This window comes from Rutilus rutilus (genome assembly GCF_951802725.1).
Source record: "Rutilus rutilus genome assembly, chromosome: 17".
Classification (NCBI taxonomy): Eukaryota; Metazoa; Chordata; class Actinopteri; order Cypriniformes; family Leuciscidae; genus Rutilus; species Rutilus rutilus.
Window position 1 is genome coordinate 18571409 of NC_140230.1, and position 18305 is coordinate 18589713.

The following is an 18305-nucleotide window of genomic DNA, read 5'->3' on the forward strand; positions in this document are numbered from 1 at the left end:
TACCAGCCATTTTGAATAATTTTCATAACTTCTCTTTTAGCCGACAAGAGTGGACAAAGACAAAGTAGGTGAGACAAATCACTCCATTTTGTGGCCTGTGCACCTGAAGTAAGGTTGGTATGAACTTAAAGTCATCAGAAGCAAACCGGTGAGTCTGTTACACCACCTGAGGGTGTGAAAGTCTCTGGTTTGACTGTATTCAAATTTCACACTTACTTTCTTTACAGATAAGACTTTTATTAACCTCATGTTGGGGTATAAATTATTCAAATTAACACAACCTCTAATACAAACATTTAACTGGAATTAAATATTTTGATAACAAAACCACAATTCAATTTATTAACCTCATGTTGGGGTATAAATTAATCAAAATATGCTACCAAAGAACACAACCTCTAATACAAACATTTAAATGGAATTAAATGATTTGATGATAAAACTACAATTGAATGAAGTATTCACAGTATTAAATATCTCACAGAATAATAATAAATCTGCATGTGAAAAGATCTAAACAGCAGTATTATCAAATATAGTTTCTCTATAAAATACATTTAATGGGATAGACCCCAGCCTTATCAAGTTAAAATGTGCATTCAGTGACTACGTTTTAAATATCATTTTTAAATCTAGCAATTCTTAAATGGCCAGATACTAATCTACTGGTTTAATGTGAATCTGCCATCTGACACATGCTATATCTGTGACCTTTGACCTTTCTTCCTAGAGAATGTATCTAAGTAACATCAGCACGATGGCCTGCATGAGGAGGACACATCCTGTCATGCTCTCTACTGCTGCGCCTGGAGGAGGAAGAGAAACATATCTGTCAATTTAAGACTACAATTGTTTTTATAATAAAAACGCAACTAAAAGATCCAAATGTAATCTTTATCTAGAAGATTTCCCCCCCTGGTTTCACAGACAAGGCTTAAGTCTAGTCCCAGACTAAAATGCATGTTTGAGCTGTTTTAACTGAAAGGAACTTGCACTGATATATCTTAAAATATATCAGCGCCATTGTTTTGTCTCAAGATGCGCATCAGTAAGGCACGTTTATAAAAGCTACTTAAATGTCCTAATTGAACTAAGCTTTAATCCTGGATTAATCTAAGCCCTGTCTGTGAAACTAGGCATTACATTTTTTACTGAGTCACAATGTGTACATTCTTGACAACTATGACCAGCACAGGTTTTCCCAACCCATTCTCACAGGAAACCGTAACTATTTTACGAGGTGGTGATTTCGTATGAATTCGTATGATTTTTAAAAGAAAATCATTATGAAGGACCGCCCCTAACCTTACCCATCACTGGGGTTTAAACAGATCGTACGTCAACATACGATTGACATTGTACAAATTTGCCACCAATTGAGCAAACCGTAAAATAGTTACAAATTGCTGTGAGGTTGTGTTGGTTTTTCAAACAGGTTAAAACCTCCTCCTGTCACTCGCCTCCTTTTAGTGGCAGTGGGGCAGCTGGGACTGATCCACTGGAGCTTGTACTGGAGTTTCCAGTGGGCACTTCAGCACGTGCAGTTTTCAGACCCACGGCTTCATCCAGTGCAGACTTTTGATCGACTCTCAGCCCTGCGCGCTGAGCCTCCGTGACCATGGCAGCATTTTCAGGACCCAAAGCCTTCAACTGGCTGACTGACATTGCCTGAACACAAATTATAACAGTAACTTCTTTGGGGCGAATTCCAAATGGCGTTTTTGCAGCCTTGAAGGCCACTAAGGGAAGGGGATGCCATTTGAGGGGCATTTCAAACAAATGTGAACACCTGAATCCCTTCACGAAGGGCCTCCACAAGTCCGTTAGCGAAGGGGTATTTTATCGATTGCCTCCAAAATTGCTCACTCTAAACCGCTAAAAAAGTATGTTCTATTTAGTACTATTATATAGTAGGGACAAATGCGATTGTCATTCATTGCTCCCTTCGCCAAGTACATTCCAAACAGCTTCATTATGACACTCAAGTGCCCTGCTCACTCAAAATGAGTAGGGCAAAGGGATGCTCACTTCCGATTGGAATTCGCCCATTATTATTGGATGAGAGCTAAACCCTGAACTGAATTGAGCTGGATGACACCACTGTTTTCTGCAGTGCTTTATGGCTGATTCGACTTTGTGTCAATATTGATTTTCAAGAAACATTGTTGAACACTGTTGATATTTAAATAGAAAAATAAGATTGCAAAAAAGAGAGAAAACTTACTGCTAAGCGATCCGAGGGTATGAGAGGGATGGCGGACCGCTGAATGAATGGCAAGACGGATGGATTTAGACGTCCCAGCTCAACAGTGCTTAGACCAGCTAGAGAGACATTCAATGACAAAGGCAGTTCTTGCATTTTAAATGTATTATTGTATATATATATGTAAACTATTTACATATTAAACTTAAAGTAGTTGTCCTCACCAAGGATGTTGCCCATTTCACTAACTTGAGCTTCAGTCCAAGTTTCTGGGTTTCCAAATGCAGCCACTGCCTTTTCCTTAAGACGTTCTCTAACGTTCAGAAGACAAGAAGCACGGCCCACCGCCTCTACTGCCTCCCTGGTAAAGACACATATCACAGGACATCCCAATGACCAGGTGCCTCCTTTATAAAACTTTGCGTAGGATTTGCGTCAGAAGTGGCGTACGGATGAAACATAGGACGTGCGTACGCACAGAAATATTCGGATTTATAAAACCGTGCGCACGCACATCCTACGCAGTTTTCCCTTAATAAATCACAATCAATTCTAAATGTAGCGCAGCTTTTGCGGCTTCATGTCACGCCCATAGTTGCCCATAAATAGTCCGTGAAACGCCCACAAGTTAATATTCATCGATTGCGAAATCATGGCAAACACAGAGAGGAAAACCAAGAAACGTAACTTCACTCAATGTGAAGTAGAAATTATCGTTGGCGAGGTGGAAAAGAGGAGTAAAACGTTGTTTGGAGAGCACAGTGTGGGCATTACTAATGCCAAAAAGGCACTTGAGTGGCAGAAGGTTGCAGACGCCTTTAATGCTACAGCCTCACAACCTCGGACCGTGGCCGAAATAAAAAAGAAATGGTCGGACATCAAAGTCTTCTTGCTGTCTGAAGATGCGTTCACTTCGAATCCTTCCATTTGCCACATCTTCTAAGAGCGCAAGATCAGCCATTGTGCGTCATTACGCATTGTGATTGCATCATGGCATTTTATTACCATCCATTTGATTGCATCTGACAAGCTACAGATGTGTTATGAGGATGAATTGCATAACATGCCAATATTATTGCAGAACATATTTCACTTTTCTTTTTGCAAATATGTGTTAATTTGCATTTCTGTTGTAATCTTCGTTTGATTTGGTTTGTTTTACACTGCAGATCGATCAAACGGGTGTTAGGCTGTTAATTGTAAGACTTGCTTTGTGAAGTCTTCATATTATTTATGAGAGGCAGTATTGCCATTTCTTTTACACAACGGTCTACAGTTTCACAATTTCACACACTTTCACGTGTTTCTTCCATCTGCCGACGGTGTCGCCATTTCTCATTTCACCCGTTTTTGTGCGTACGCCTGGGTCGGAGTTTGCGTGAAGGACCGCACATTTTCCTGTCAAGTTTGCTTTTTATAAATACCAATTATTGCGTAGAGAGCAGCGTACGCCTTCTTTTGTGCGTACGCAACGTTTATAAATGAGGCCCCAGGTCTGTTTACAGTATTTGCTTAACAGTAGCTATGTTGTACTGCAGAGTAGGCTACATAAACATAGTTGAAAATGAAAATATAGCCACAAATGTTCAAGTACCTAAAGCTGATGGAATTGAGCTGATCAATCTGGGCAGGTTGTAGACCACAGATAAACTGTCCCAGTCCCATCATCTCCAGATGTCCTAGTCCAGGCACACTGACTCCAGTCACCCTTTCAAAAGCCTGCCAGATGGCTGTCCTCTGCAGAATCCATCACTTTCAGTATTTATGTTTGTTTTTCTGCTTTGCATATTTTTGTTTTTGCATTTTTGTATATATTTAATCTATGCTAAATACCAATGAATAAATAAATACTCTACCATTCAAATGTTTAGGGTTGGTAAGATTTGTCAATGTTTTTGAAAAAAAAAATTTCAAGGCTGCATTTATTTGATCAAAAATACAGTAATAAAAATATTACAATTTCAAATAACTGGTTTTCAGCATCATTACTCCAGTCTTCAGTGTCACATGATCCTTCAGAAAACATATTTCATGCTGATTACTTTTAAACTCAATGTTTAAAAGTAATGTGCTGCTTAATATTTTTGTGGAAACTGTGATACAATTTTTTGTTCATGATTATTTGATGAACAAGTTCATTTATTTGAAAAGGAAAAATATGTGTACCATCACTTTTGATCAGTTTAATGCATCCTCAGTGATTACAAATATTAATTTCTTAATAACTTTTGAATGGTAGCGTGAATAAATAAATACATATGCTTCTTTCATAGCATTTTTACCACGTTTTAAATATAAATTCTAGATGCTGTTTGGTGACTGAATGTGTGCTTGTTTGTATTACCTGTATCTGGTTAAAGTTGCAGGCAGTCAGCATTTCCAGAGTGTCCAGTGAGGCGATGCTGAGGTTGCCCAGCTCTTCAGCACTGAAACCCTGGCAGATGCAGCCCAGTTGAGTAATCTGGGACTCATTCAACATGGACACACTGCCCCATGCCTGCAATAAACAATAGACATTGTCTTTGACCACTGCAGTCCAGATGTAAATGTTTTTTAGATTCTGTTGTTGTGCATATATTACAATGTAATATTTTTTTCTAGACTTTAGCAACCTTAAAGTAAGTGTGTGTGAGTGAGTGAGTGAATGAGTGAGTGAGTGAGTGAGTGAGTGAGTGAGTGAGTGAGTGAGTGAGTGAGTGAGTGAGTGAGTGAGTGTGTACCTCCACAATTTTTGCTTTGAGTGCAGCCAGTTGTTCTGTGCTGTAGTTGTTTATCTCTCCTAATGTTGGCACGGCATCTTTAAAAGTCTGCGTGGTCATTTTACTGAGCTGGGTGGGAGTCCAGTATACATTCCCCTGTTTTAGGTCCTCAATATAAATGAGTGTAGGCTCTAGAGTAGAACTCACTGTGATAGAAACGGCCAGAAAGATAAAATAATTTCCACTATTGGTTATTCTCTGAGAACAATATCAGTAACTGTCTGGTTTCACAAAGACATTGTTTCTCTACCATATTATGCACTTTCTGGCCCACGTACCTTCACGCTTCCTGCGATTTTGTGATGTGCTACTCGTTTTGAGCTCAAAAAGTTTGCGGCGAAGAGCAGAGAGATCAAGCCAAGAGCGGAATTCGTTTGAAGGAGGACCCACAGGCTGACTGGGCAAACTATCCATCAGATCTGACAGATATGACTTCAGCCAGCTCTGCAGGACAGAAGAGCAGGACGGAGGGGTGGATTGGTAAAAAAAGATTGTGGAGAAAAATAACTGTCAGTTTAACTGAAATAACATCTGCCAGTTATAAATAAAACATCTGTTATGGTATGGAGGACTAAAAGTGCCATTCAAAATAAAATTAAGGAATCAATTATTAATTCATTTATATGTATATAAATGAATAAATAAATAAATCACCTGTAAAATAAATAACTGAGATTCTTACTTTGGATGGCAGCTTTTCAACAGCAGTGTCATTAAGTAACAAAAGAGGACCAAGTGCCCTCATGTCCACCTCTGACCAGTAAGCAGGATCCCTTGTTTAAATGAAAAGACAAATATATTATTAATACCAATGCAAAATGTCTAATTCCAGCACAGCTGAATGTTTTAAGGCTAGAAAAAGGTGGTTGTTTAAAGCTACACTGTGTAGGATTTTCTCCCATCTAGCGGTGAAATTGTATATGACTACCAACTGAATTTTACTTTCTAGCCCCTCCCATTCTGAGGGCGTTTTAACTCCTACGGTGGCCGTATTATTTCAAATCTGCCGGCAGTCGCGAGTAATCTCCCCCTCGCATTCGTCACGGTGCCACTGAGTGTAAAAACGCGAAAGGCGAAGCTTGAATTTCCAGGTGTGTCCCTCTTTGGCTAATGTATTTTCAAGATGGATGCGCAACATGGCTTCCGCCATTCGAGCGACTCGCTCATATGTATTCTAAATTGCAGATTATACATTTACGAGAATACTTAATTAGTTGGTTGAAGTGATTGCACATTAATGAGAATGTATAATTTTAAAAAAACAAAGTGTTTTTTGCTAAAAATCAACTTAAAATATTACACAGTGTAGCTTTAATGTAAAGATTTATTTTTTCAAATGTTTAAAATGCTCTTGTAAAAAGCCGCAGTAGGCATAGCCTCTTTAACAATAAAAAAGCAATGGGATGTGAGATCTTAGGTCTGAGGTTATGTGTGAGATTGTGGGTTGTGTGAACCCCACTGTGGTTTGTGTGATGCTGTTACCCATATGTGCCTGTGAGCAGTCTGAACAGATGCTCTCTGTGCTGTTGTTGGATATACTGACAGGAGGCGAGAGCCTGCAGGGTGGAGTTCAGAGCCGCAGAGTTCAGAGAGGAGATCCAGGCTGGGTCTAACTCACACACCAGAGGGCCTAGAGTCAAAACCTCTGCTGCAGACAGAACAGAGACATTCCCCTTCTGCACAGAAACAGGATACAGATTAGGCTGCCTGCAGTAGTTCCTGTCAGGAACATAACACTTACATACAAGACTTACTTGCTTACATTTGATTATTCAATTTCTGTATGCCTGAATACTGTTGATCTACCTGAAAAACTTAAACTTAACTGTTTGTTTAATTTGTATCTTTGTTCTGTTACATTTATTTGTAATTCGTTAATCTTATTTTATTATGGACAATTTACTTGTCTTTAATAATATTTGAGCTTTATATTAGTCAGGATAGTTTTTGCTTTGGTACGGAAATTGGAATCGAGAATTGAGAAATTTCACTGGTATCTAAAATCTTATTACAAAGTTTTTAGTCAGAAGATTTATTTATTTTTGCTTTAATCCATGAAAAGCAGTGCAGTGAAATGCAAAATGCATTCTGTGTGAATGTATTAGTCTAGCATTTTTTTTATTTTATTTTTTTATAGCAAACTCACATTAAGTCAAATTCTGGTATTAATGCACACCATAAAATCAATTCATGATGGATAAGTCCCACCCTACATTTTTCCTGGTTAAATATCCTGTTTTACTCAGAAATGCGTCACTTTACAGCAGTGAAATGGGTTGCAAACAGCAACATGTGGGGTTTTTAGACATGAGAAGAAAAGCGTGTGCGTGTATTACCAGGCAGCCAATGGCTCTTTTGGTAAGTGCGTAGCGTGCCGGAGAACTGTTTGGCAGGAAGGTCAGGTTCACTTGCGTCATCTTCTCCATGAAAGCAGGACACACAGCATCTGACAGGTTTTGAATCTTCTCCACTCTGAACGTGTCATGACAGCATGGATACGTGTGAGAGGGGAAAATGAAAGAAAAAGAATATCCCGCCTGTCTTAGCATATGATTTCAACTTAGTATAAATTGAATAATTAGTAAGAATTTAAATGTAATTTTATGTTAAATAGCGCTGTTTTGTTCTTACGGTAGATGGATGAGTAGCAGAGCTGGGATGGCCTGCAGCTCAGAGTTTTTAATGTCACTGAAATATCCTGGTCTCTGTTCCTCCAGACTTGCAAAAAGTTTTTGAGCTGCACAGCGAATCTGAGAATGAGAATCAGTTTTTTATAGATTTGATCATGGAAAAGTGGCAGAGCTGATGAAAGAATGTGTGATGTTTACCTGAACCCTGGAGAGCCACGCGCTGGATTTGTTAAGCGTCTGTGCCATTTCCAAAGCATCAGTTCGATTGATTTTTCCAATCATTTCACATGTGACACCTTGTACAGCCTGACCCAGCTTTCTGTTGAAAACACCGTGAGCTTGATCAAGATACTGCTTCTTATGTGGACAACATACATTTTTATTATTAAATGTGTGTTTTATAAAAGACCAATTAAAAAATAAGAGGGATTTATTTTTATATACAATGCCAGTTTCATAAAGCGGGATCTTACCGTAATTCGCTAAGGTTGATCTTATTACCCAAAATCTTCTTCAAAAGGAAAGCCGACTACACAGAGAGGAAAAAAATTGAGAAAAATTATGGAATTGTAATAGATTTGGATTTTTATGTGGCTGTTTAGTTTGTGTACTTGAGCAGGAGTCCAGCCGCGTCCCTGGAGCTGGTCCACCGAGCTGAGGTCGGCCTTCTCCAGCGTGGACAGAGACAGAGAAGAGAGGAGAGAATCTGGCAAGCCTTTCACCAGTTCAGATGTGTTCACATCACGGCGGAACTGAGGAGTTGACAAAACAAAGAGAGAGAGAGAAAGAGAAAAAAACTCAAGGAAGAGCCATAACAACTTTCATTAATACTTTTGTGGTCACTTGCAATTTGCAAACAATAGGGTCATTCTAAATCCCGGATTAAACAGAATCCTGTGTTATTTTCCTTCACTTTTCACATTACCCATAATTTACCTGGGGTCAACAATTAAACCTGGGTATTCCTAAGATGTCTTTTCACACGGTTCCTTTCTCCGTGGGAATGGAGTGAGGACGGTGCCGTGAATGGCCTCGAGTCTCATGGAGGAGGTCCGGAAGGATAAAACAAGTAGTGGCGACAGTAAAGGGCGAGAGAGGACCAAGCCTGGGACTTTATGTTGTTGCTTTGTGTTACTTTCATTTTGGTGTTTGTTTATTTTATGATTAAAGTTTGTGTTGAACATTTGCTGGTTCCCGCCTCCTTCTTCCCTGAACCTTTAACATTGCTACATCTGGTTTAATGTTCTTATTTGCATTGAAGGGGGTGGATTGGAATCCACTGCTGCTTCAATGTATATGTAATGAGTGATTATAATCAAGGTATTAATCAATATTTTTCCTTCTAAATATCAAATGAGTTGAATAACTTCTCTGGAGATTTTACTTTGTTATAGAAGTTACCAGTGTGATTACTGAAATGTTCTTTTCATGTATTCTCTAATGTCTGTATTTGATATTTGAATGCAGTAACAGTGCTTGCTCATTTAGCCCAGCTTCAAGAAATGAAATAGGGAACTGTTTTGTGTTTGAGAAAGGTCTTCAACATGTTAAAACACATAGGGGTCATTGAAGCCAATAGTTTAAGGGACCATCTCTTTGTTAAATCCTTACTTTCCAGTTAGACTAAAGTGTTGCTCTCCTTGAGAGAAAGAACGCATTATCTTGATGTTTTGAGAGGACTCTCCTGTTTCTAGTTAGAGCCTAGCCAAATCCAACCTTGGAAAAGCTGTGTGTCGGTGTGTGTGTTAGTCTTCTTGGTTACAGGTTAAGGAACCACTGGCATTATTGGAGATTGACTGAGTTGTTGTTCGGGACAGGCTGGCGCCCAGAAATCCAAATCTGAGAATTGGAAGGTCACAACGTGCTTGACTTCAGGGTCCGAGTGTCAGCTGCATAATCTATGGAGATATGCTTCAGTCTATCTGTATATGTGTGGAAAATTACTATGTTTATCAATTTCTTAGCCAATCAGAATCATTCAACCTGTAAGCAATGACGTAGCTTAGACCTTGGTGAAGGGTATAACTACTGTGATCTTTGTAACTGTAAGCGGAGCGGCCTACGAACTCCTGTGTGAGTCTTGAAGCTGACTTCTGCTGATGAAACTGAAAACTATCTTCAGTAAAACTTTTCTTCAATTTATTATAATTCTGACTCCGGGTCTTCTTTCAAACATCTGGTCCTTGGGTTCCTAAACTGTTACCCCCTAACAGCATATTTGTGGTGTCAGTGTCACTGATTGGCCGAACGCTGAACGTGATATGTTTACATGAAGACTCAAGCAGACTTTTTACCTGGGATAAAAAGCAGTGTGTAGAATGAGGATAACCTGGGGTTAAGTGGAGTGTGAAAAGCCGTAATAAGAGTTTCTTTCTCCATATCTTTTCCATCTCTTTCTGAACAAACTCATCTGATTCTTACCGCATCCAGCAATGTTGCTCTCTGTAGGGAGGACATCTTCTCACTCATAGTTTCCAGGGCTTCATTTCCCAGCAGACCTTTTGCCTTCACATTCTTGAGGACGGCACTGGCCACCCCTCTCACCATCGAACCCAGAGACAGCAGCCTCTCACTACTTATATTCTACAAAAAAAAAAACATCCTTGTGAAAACAATAAATGGGTGAATCAAGAAACAGAAAACAGATCGTATAAACTGAGCAGACAAATCAAACCTTAGTAGCTTCTAACAGTTTCTGAGCCAGAGTTTTAGCTTGAGTTGGGCTCCATTTGGCCTGGCTCAAGCTGCTGAAGATGTTGTTCAGGTCCTCAGGGGTGAAGCGGGACAGCCTGGAGAGTGGGAGAACAGACACAGAGGATCCCAGAGACTGGAGCATCTCAGGAGAGGAAGACAAACCATCATCTTTCTCCAGAATGGTCTGTACTAACTGCCTCTTCACCTGAGGGAGGGTTGAGTGGAATGACAATAAGATTACAGTTACGCTACAAATATTTAGGAGCAGCAATGATTCAGTAAAGTGGCAGTTCTGACCTTGTCTATTTCTGAGTTTTTACAGGCATCAATCTGAGACAGCAGTTTTCTACTAAGGTTCAGATTCAGAGACATTGCGCCATCAAAAAAACAAGCCAGAGAGCCCAATCTGTGAAAACAGAAAGAAGTTGATGAAACAGGATTGAATATGTTTTGAAGATGTTCTTCCATATAGAGTAAGGGACAATCCATGGGCTAAAAAAAAACGAAAAACATAATTGCGACTTGATATCTCACAATGTGACTTTATATTTTACAACTTTGTTTTAAACAATTGCAACATTTTATTTCACAGTGGGAATTTATATCTCACTTTATATTTCATATGGGACTTTACATTCTCCAGCCACTTTATTGGGTACACCTGTTCGACCGCTTGCTCACACAAATATCTAATCAGCCAATCACATGGAAGCAGCCCAGTGCATTTAGGCATGTAGACATGGTAAAAAAAACGATCTGCTGAAGTTCAAACTGAGCATCAGAATGGGGAAGAAAGGAGATTTTAAGTAAATTTTAAGTCAGATTCACATCAAGGATGTGCTATCATATCAATATGTACCAGAATTTCTGAGGAATGTTTCCAGCACCTTCTTGAATCTATGTTATAAAGAATTAAGGAAGTTCTAAAGGCAAAGGGGGGGTCCAACCCAGTACTAGTAAGGTGTACCTAATAAAGTGGCCAGTGACTATGTCTCACAATTGTGACTATGTTTATTACAAATGTGACTTTATATCTCACAATGTGACTTTATTTTGGTAATTGCAACTTCATTTCACATTTCACAATGTGGCTTTATATTTTGAAACTACAACTTTGTTTCTCATAATTGTGACTTATATTTTATCCATTTTATAATTTTTTATAACAAATTTAAACTTTTTTCTTGTTATTGTGACTTAATGTCACAATGGGACTTTCTGTATTGCAGTGCAACTAAATATCTCTTGTTATTGCAACTTTATTTCTCACAGTGTGACTGTCTCACAATAAGACTTTATTTCTTATTTTAAACTTTGGAGTTTTTAATCACACGGTTACTTTTTTATTTTTACCATGGAGCTGCAATGGCTTCCAGAAGAATCAGTGTATCACTTGTGTTAACTCGAATATCATTTACCAAAGACATTCACTTAACACACACTCATGATGCAGATCCTAACCTGTCCAAGTTTTGAGTGAAATTGTCACTGCTGGAACACTCTTGTTTCAAGCGTTGAAAAAGTGTCCGGCCCAGGGCGGGCTGTATGCCAATAACATTATGAAAAGATGGAGAGAAATCTGGAGACCTGAAAAACTCACATAGCTGAGAAAGAGAAAGATTATCATAGTTATTGAATTTGATGAGTTATAGGTAGTTTTGGATTTAGATTATGTTAGTATGGCTGGCTCTGAGACACAAATACCATGGAACAATACATATAAGAGTTATGATATTGGTTTGCATGTCATGTCACAGATACGGACCTCTTCTTTAGGGATGGTCTTTACTTCTTCAAAAGGCAGCCGGGATAGGAAAGGCCCCATCATTGCCAACATCCTAGCCTTCAGCCAGAGAAGTCCAGGAGGACATGTACGGACTGCAGTTGAAGATAAAATAACAAAGAAAAAGAGACAGACAGACAAACGTTGAATGATTGCTTGCAAAGCACTCTCTAAGTAAAAAAAGAATGCAAACAAATAAAGAAATAAACAAAATAACTCGATAATATTAAAAATAATCAAATATATAACAATTTTAATATAATTAATAATTCTCCTCTCTTCATATATCTGTATTGTTTATCTTTGGTGTTTTCCACTCTTCTGTTTATGATCCACTGTATCATTGCAGTTCTCCATATCACTCTCTTATCTTTCCACCACACGCTTTTCTGTCTCTGTATTTGCTATATTTTCTTTCCCAATGTTCCTCTCTACCTCTTCAACAACAGTTTACCAGTTTTCAGTTCTTTCATCCACTTTTCTCCAATTTACCATTCATTGCATGATGGTCAGTCGCTTCAGCACCAGGTTTGCTCATCATAGACACCCCATTGACTGATGAGCCATTTGCTACTTTAGTAAGAGAATTGTTGAACAGATTATTTGTGTCTTAGATTAACCATATATTAATATTATATAAAATTATATTGTATTACAGTACATTACATAACATTACTTCAATCACATCACATCACATTTATAATGATTCAAATCTGTTTTGATAAAAGCTTATAGGTTACTCAAAACTTACTCATGGTAGGTTTTTCCAGTGGTTTAGAAGGCAGGATGCTGGAGGCAGGTGCTTTCAGACTGCAGTTAAATTCATTTTGTGCAACTCTTTCTTTGACCCACCCTATAATCTCATTCCTCTGCTCCTCAGACAGAACGCTGAACATCTCACTAAACACCTTCATCCTTGAGCATAATGAGGGAGGTGAGATGAGAGACACAAACAGGGAAACAACATTTTGCATCAAAATTATAGATTGAGGTAAAGGTATGCCATAAATTCAGTCACCTGAGTCTAATAAAAAGGAATAAACTTACATTTCAGTCAGGTGAGAGCTTTGTGAAAATGCTGGCAGAACAAAGCTAGATGGAGGCATTGTTTCTAAGAAAGGTTTAGCCGCCCATAAAAGCTTTGTTAGATCCTCTTTGTTGAGGGATGTTCCATTCTGCATAATGGCCAACCAGGAAAGAGGAGCCACGAATGCCCGCATTAAACAACGAGGGCTCTCCTGAGTGTGCAAATGTAAAAAAGAAGGTAGAGAAGGTATGTTAGTCCTTTTGCCTCCAAAGAAGGCAACAAATATGAGACACTGCCACATAGATAAGAGTTACCAAACTTAAAGGGATACTCCACTTTTTTTGGAAATAGGCTCATTTTACAACTCCCCCAGAGTTAAACAGTTGAGTTTTACCGTTTTCGAATCCATTCAGCCGAACTCCGGGTCTGACGGTACCACTTTTAGCATAGCTTAGCATAGATCATTGAATCGGACAAGACCATTAGCATCTCTCTCAAAAAAATGACCAAAGAATTTCAATATTTTTCCTATTTAAACCTTGACTCTTCTGTAGTTACATGGTGTACTAAGACCGACGGAAAATGAAAAGTTGCGATTTTCTAGGCTGATATGGCTAGGAACTATACTCTCATTCCTGTGTAATAATCAAGAAACTTTGCTGCCGTACGATGAGTCCAGCAGGCGTAATGATATGACGCAGCGCCTGAAAATAGTCCCCAGCTCGGTAACTTCCAATGTGACCGGGACTAAGTTTGTCTAACCTATTAGACCTATTTTCAGGCGATGCGTGAGATGCGTGTCTTAGTACACGATGTAACTACAGAAGAGTCAAGTTTTAAATAGGAAAAATATCAAAATTCTTTGGTCATTTTTTTGAGAGAGATGCTAATGGTCTTGTCAGTGATCTATGCTAAGCTATGCTAAAAGTGGTACCGCCAGACCCGGAGATCGGCTGAATGGATTCGAAAACGGTAAAACTCAACTGTTTAACTCTGGGGGAGTTGTAAAATTAGCCTATTTCCAAAAAAAGTGGAGAATCCCTTTAAAGATCAACTTAATTAACTCTAAATATATTTGGTCTTACATTATATTATATTATATTATATTATAGCACTAACCGTAGTGTTTCTCATGAGCTCAATCATATGGCCCATGTTGGTGCAATTCTGCATCTTCTCAGCAATGTCCTGATTTTATTTGTAGATTTCCCATCAGGATGAACATAAAATAAAGGTAGAATAAAGATATATGGGTATCTTCCTGTATCTATCTGTATGTAAGCATATAGATTTGGCAAACAATGTCCCTATATCACTTACCTAAATATGAAAGAACCCTATGAATGGTTCACAGAGTGTCTTTTCTAAAGTTACAAAATGTTCTATTCTCGGGTTGGGATTAGGCTTTGGGTGAGAGTTAGTCTTGTAACTAAGTGTCTTTAACATCAAAACAAGTAAATTGGAAGCCCCTAGTTAGAAAGCTACCATATGAGTGTGTTTGGAATAGTGAGAGTTACCCAGACTGGGCCCTTCTCATCTGTCGTGTCATTGGACTGATTGGAGCGAGGGATGGAGAAGGATGGAGAGAGTGAGGAGAGAAGCTCTACAAACATGGAGATGGGGCTCTGCATCATCTGGTTTTGTGTCTGTGCATATGAGCTGACAGATGAAAGGGAAAATATGTGGACGTTTTCCATGCAATGAAATGGGATCATTAGTATTCAAATATACACCTGGCAATATATCATCAGTTCAGTGGCAGTCTACCTGTTCAGCGAATTGTTCATCACAGGCACATGGTAACCTAAAACAAAACAACCACATCATTTAACAAAAGACACACTTCATGACAGAGAAACACTCTCTCTTTATGACTGGAAACAAAGGGAAAAACATTTGAGAAACTTTAATTGCAATCTGACTTCAAAATATCAAATTGGATTTATGATGAAAGATTAGTAGATTATGATGTCTAGATTAATACATTTTGTTCATGGCGTGGGAGACCTCAAATGGAACTTTATGCAAATATGTCCTATACAGATTTCCTTGGGCACTTGCATTTGCATATGGTTTATGTAATATAGCTCTCTACATAATTTATTTTATTAAGTACATGCAGGTGCAACACATAAATCATTTTTATACCATGATTATGTAAGGCCAAATGTGTTCAAACTAAGAGATAATGGCAAATGTGGCTGTATGCCTTCTGACATTGTACCTTTCTTGAAGCATGTGATCATCTGTCAAAAAAATAAAAATAAAACATAATTATTAAATTATGAAACAATGTAAGTGGAAAGTGCAATTTGTTCTTCTGAATAAGACTTACACACACACACAAATATGTATTGTTGGTTAATGACTCGTGAACAATTTCAATTTCATCACAGGATTTTTTCCCCTTATCAGACCCAGACATTAAATATTTAAACATGAAAATCCATCATTAAAATATATAAATTTAAATGAAGATAATCCAAACACAGTGTAAAAAAAACAATTCATTCAATTTTTACGTAATCCAAATATTTTTAAATGATCTTTAATTCAAAACAAGACTGTTAAGAGCATGACTGAAGTAAAGATTCATGTAACAAGTCATGTGATGGAAACAAAGGTAACTATCGCTTGTGAATCTCAGGTTCTGTGTTGTTGTTGTAGTTTTTTTTGTTGTTCCTGTTCCTGTTCCTGTTCCTGTTAGAGTGAATGTTCTTATTTACTGTGTTTAGTTCCTGTTTCCTTTGTTCTCTTGGTTCCTGTTTCTAATTTGTTTCTATAATTATCATCACCTGTGTCTTGTTTAAATACTTATTTACCTTTGTATTGAATGCCCTCAGTTTCCTCAGCTCTCAGTTAAGTATTGTCTTTATGTTTCGCTTGTTAAATACTTGTGTTTTTGCCTTCTCCTGTTTGATTCCTGTTTATCCTTATTATTTCAGTTAATAAAAGTAAAGGCTACATACATTCTCATCTTCTCTCCTTGCCTCACCATACAGTCACAGTAAAGAGATTATTGTATTGGGCAGGGCATCTTTTCTAATCAAGCTGTAACTTTGTTAAATTGTGCAAAATTTTTAAAAAAAGATTATTTAATTGTGTCCGTTAAGGACGTATAATATGCTAGCAATTAAATTAGCCTCATCAAGACAAACAGTCAGTGATTTTATTCCGAAAAATGTAATTTCTGGTTCAGAAAATAGTGTTTCAGTAGTGCCTAGTTGAGGAAACACCTATTTACCCTACTATAGTGTTTTCAGTATGAGATGCAACCAATGATCTTGTGGTACTAAGTTACCAATTTCTTGGCCATTTCCCTGAAGTCTGCCGGTAGTTTGGGAAAGTCTACTGTTGACTGGTTACGATCAGGCATCACTGGTCCCATCACATCCTGGGACATTACTGTATAGAATAACAAAACAGAACATTTATGATGAAATTAATCACGTTTTGTTGCTCGTTGTACTCCAACAAGCTTCACAAAACTCTATTTTAGATTTAAATTATTCAATTTAAAAAGTGTGATACTATTCAGCTAGTTTACCTGTCGCCCATTGGATGAGAAGAGAGAGGACCAAACCCTCTCTATAAAACCCCATCATGTTGTTCCCCGTTCTCTTTCTCCAGATTTGGCTCTATAGACAATATTAATTTAGAAGATTTCAATTAATTCATCGCATTGCAATGAACGCACACGGACATAATAATCATATTGGGTAATGCTCTTCTGCATATACTGTCTCTAGATATCAGTGACAGCTTTATTATCTGTAATGTCATCGGACGTAGGTGAATCACATGTAGACAATCCAGACATACATATCTGATTACACGCAAAACAGTTCCATTCAGTTGCACTAATGTTTGCATAGCTTGTGTTATTTAAACATGCAAGAACAAAAATTAAACTGTAGATGGTCAAATAATTTATGTAATGCATAGGCATGATATTTGAATAGCAATAAAATACAAATAATAGGATAGAAAGTCACTGGGAATATTAACGTTGCATTAAATGGAGATGATGTAATTATTTTATCATTTTAACGCAAAAAAACAGAACCATACCAGTCTCGTCCTGTTTTAAAGCATCCCTGTTGTAGGCTATATGTTGTTCTCACATAAACTTGGATATATGTTCCAGTGTCACTATGGTTTTTGTAGGCATGCCAACTGACTCTCAGGTACTGCATGTATCGTTCTCACATCTACCTGTGAGGATTTGGGATGAGCGCTAGGATACTGCCAGTGTGAGATCACTCTCACTGGAATACAGCTTGAGAAAAACAGCCTTTACTTCTGACCCAGCTATACGACAAGGCAAATCAGTACAATTTTACCGATGATTGGGTTTCCTTTCATTTAAAAAGCTTATTTGTTTTGGCCCTCGAGCATTATGTTGCTCCAAAGAATATTTTCAATTAATGAACTGAGCCCGCTTTTTTAGTCTGCCTCATAGTAAATGAACCATTTAAATTACTACATGTCTTTTCATACATTTTCCTTCTGTTATGTTTTCTCTCAAAGATTGCTCTTTAAAAAGGGTTTGTGTCTATTAAATACCCCTTCCTTAATTCTTAAACCTTAATAAAACATTGCAGTTAAAAAAGGGTTGCAAAGTTCCATAAAAGTGCACTTCATGTGGTTACATGTAAATTAACGGGAATTAATTCATCCAAAAATATTATTTGATATAACAGAATCATCCTGACTACATTAGGTTACACAAACAGAGTTATTTTTGGGGGGTGTTAGAGCAAGTAAAAATAGTACAATGTACAAATGTACAATCATCTTTACAGAAGTAGACATTTTAACAAATGTACTAAATATCTGACAATGCATATTTATCTGATTCTGAAATGAGTCCTTCACAAGCTTTACTTAAAAAACAAACAAAATCGATTTAAATTTCAGTGAACATGGGCATCACCAATATAAATTTAAAACTAGTGATTTAATTATTCAATCATTATAATTATTTAATTACTAAAAGAAATAAGCTAAAGCAATAAATTGGTAACCAGGACGTTGAAGATTATAGGCTAAAACTGTGATGGAGGTACTCACTGTGAGAGATGATCTTGAGATCTTGACACACAAGTTTAAATGAAGCTGACAGTCTGCAGCACAGGTGCACACTAGATTCATTACAACATGATTTTCCACTCTCATGTCCTCTCAACCCCTCCCACCCCTGAATTTT

The 18305-nt window shown here is 37.7% G+C and overlaps 1 protein-coding gene across 1 annotated transcript; it reads right to left on the minus strand.

The window, feature by feature from the left end:
- Positions 1-223: 223 nt before the first annotated feature.
- otoa (otoancorin) lies at positions 224-18236 on the minus strand. Its single transcript, XM_084384764.1, has 30 exons — positions 18170-18236; positions 16644-16734; positions 16398-16501; positions 15321-15342; positions 14864-14900; positions 14614-14755; positions 14216-14284; positions 13117-13307; positions 12821-12984; positions 12562-12642; positions 12052-12164; positions 11748-11890; positions 10584-10692; positions 10267-10491; positions 10014-10175; positions 8204-8344; positions 8066-8121; positions 7791-7911; positions 7594-7712; positions 7299-7434; positions 6445-6638; positions 5645-5735; positions 5241-5406; positions 4924-5108; positions 4548-4700; positions 3798-3940; positions 2428-2564; positions 2225-2322; positions 1461-1668; positions 224-806 (listed from the first exon to the last, which is right to left on the minus strand). Exons 2-30 carry the CDS (start codon positions 16699-16701, stop codon positions 727-729), a joined length of 3648 nt encoding a protein of 1215 aa, XP_084240890.1. The 5' UTR covers positions 16702-16734; positions 18170-18236; the 3' UTR covers positions 224-726.
- Positions 18237-18305: the final 69 nt, after the last annotated feature.

Excerpts from the sequence above, each read along its gene's own strand:
- otoa (XM_084384764.1), bottom strand. The coding sequence starts at position 16,701 with ATGATGGGGTTTTATAGAGAGGGTTTGGTCCTCTCTCTTCTCATCCAA. Across the intron at positions 14,285-14,613 it reads ATGAGAAGGGCCCAGTCTGG|GACATTGCTGAGAAGATGCA; the intron begins GTAACTCTCACT and ends AAATAAAATCAG. Across the intron at positions 2,565-3,797 it reads CTCAATTCCATCAGCTTTAG|GGAGGCAGTAGAGGCGGTGG; the intron begins GTACTTGAACAT and ends TGTCTTTACCAG.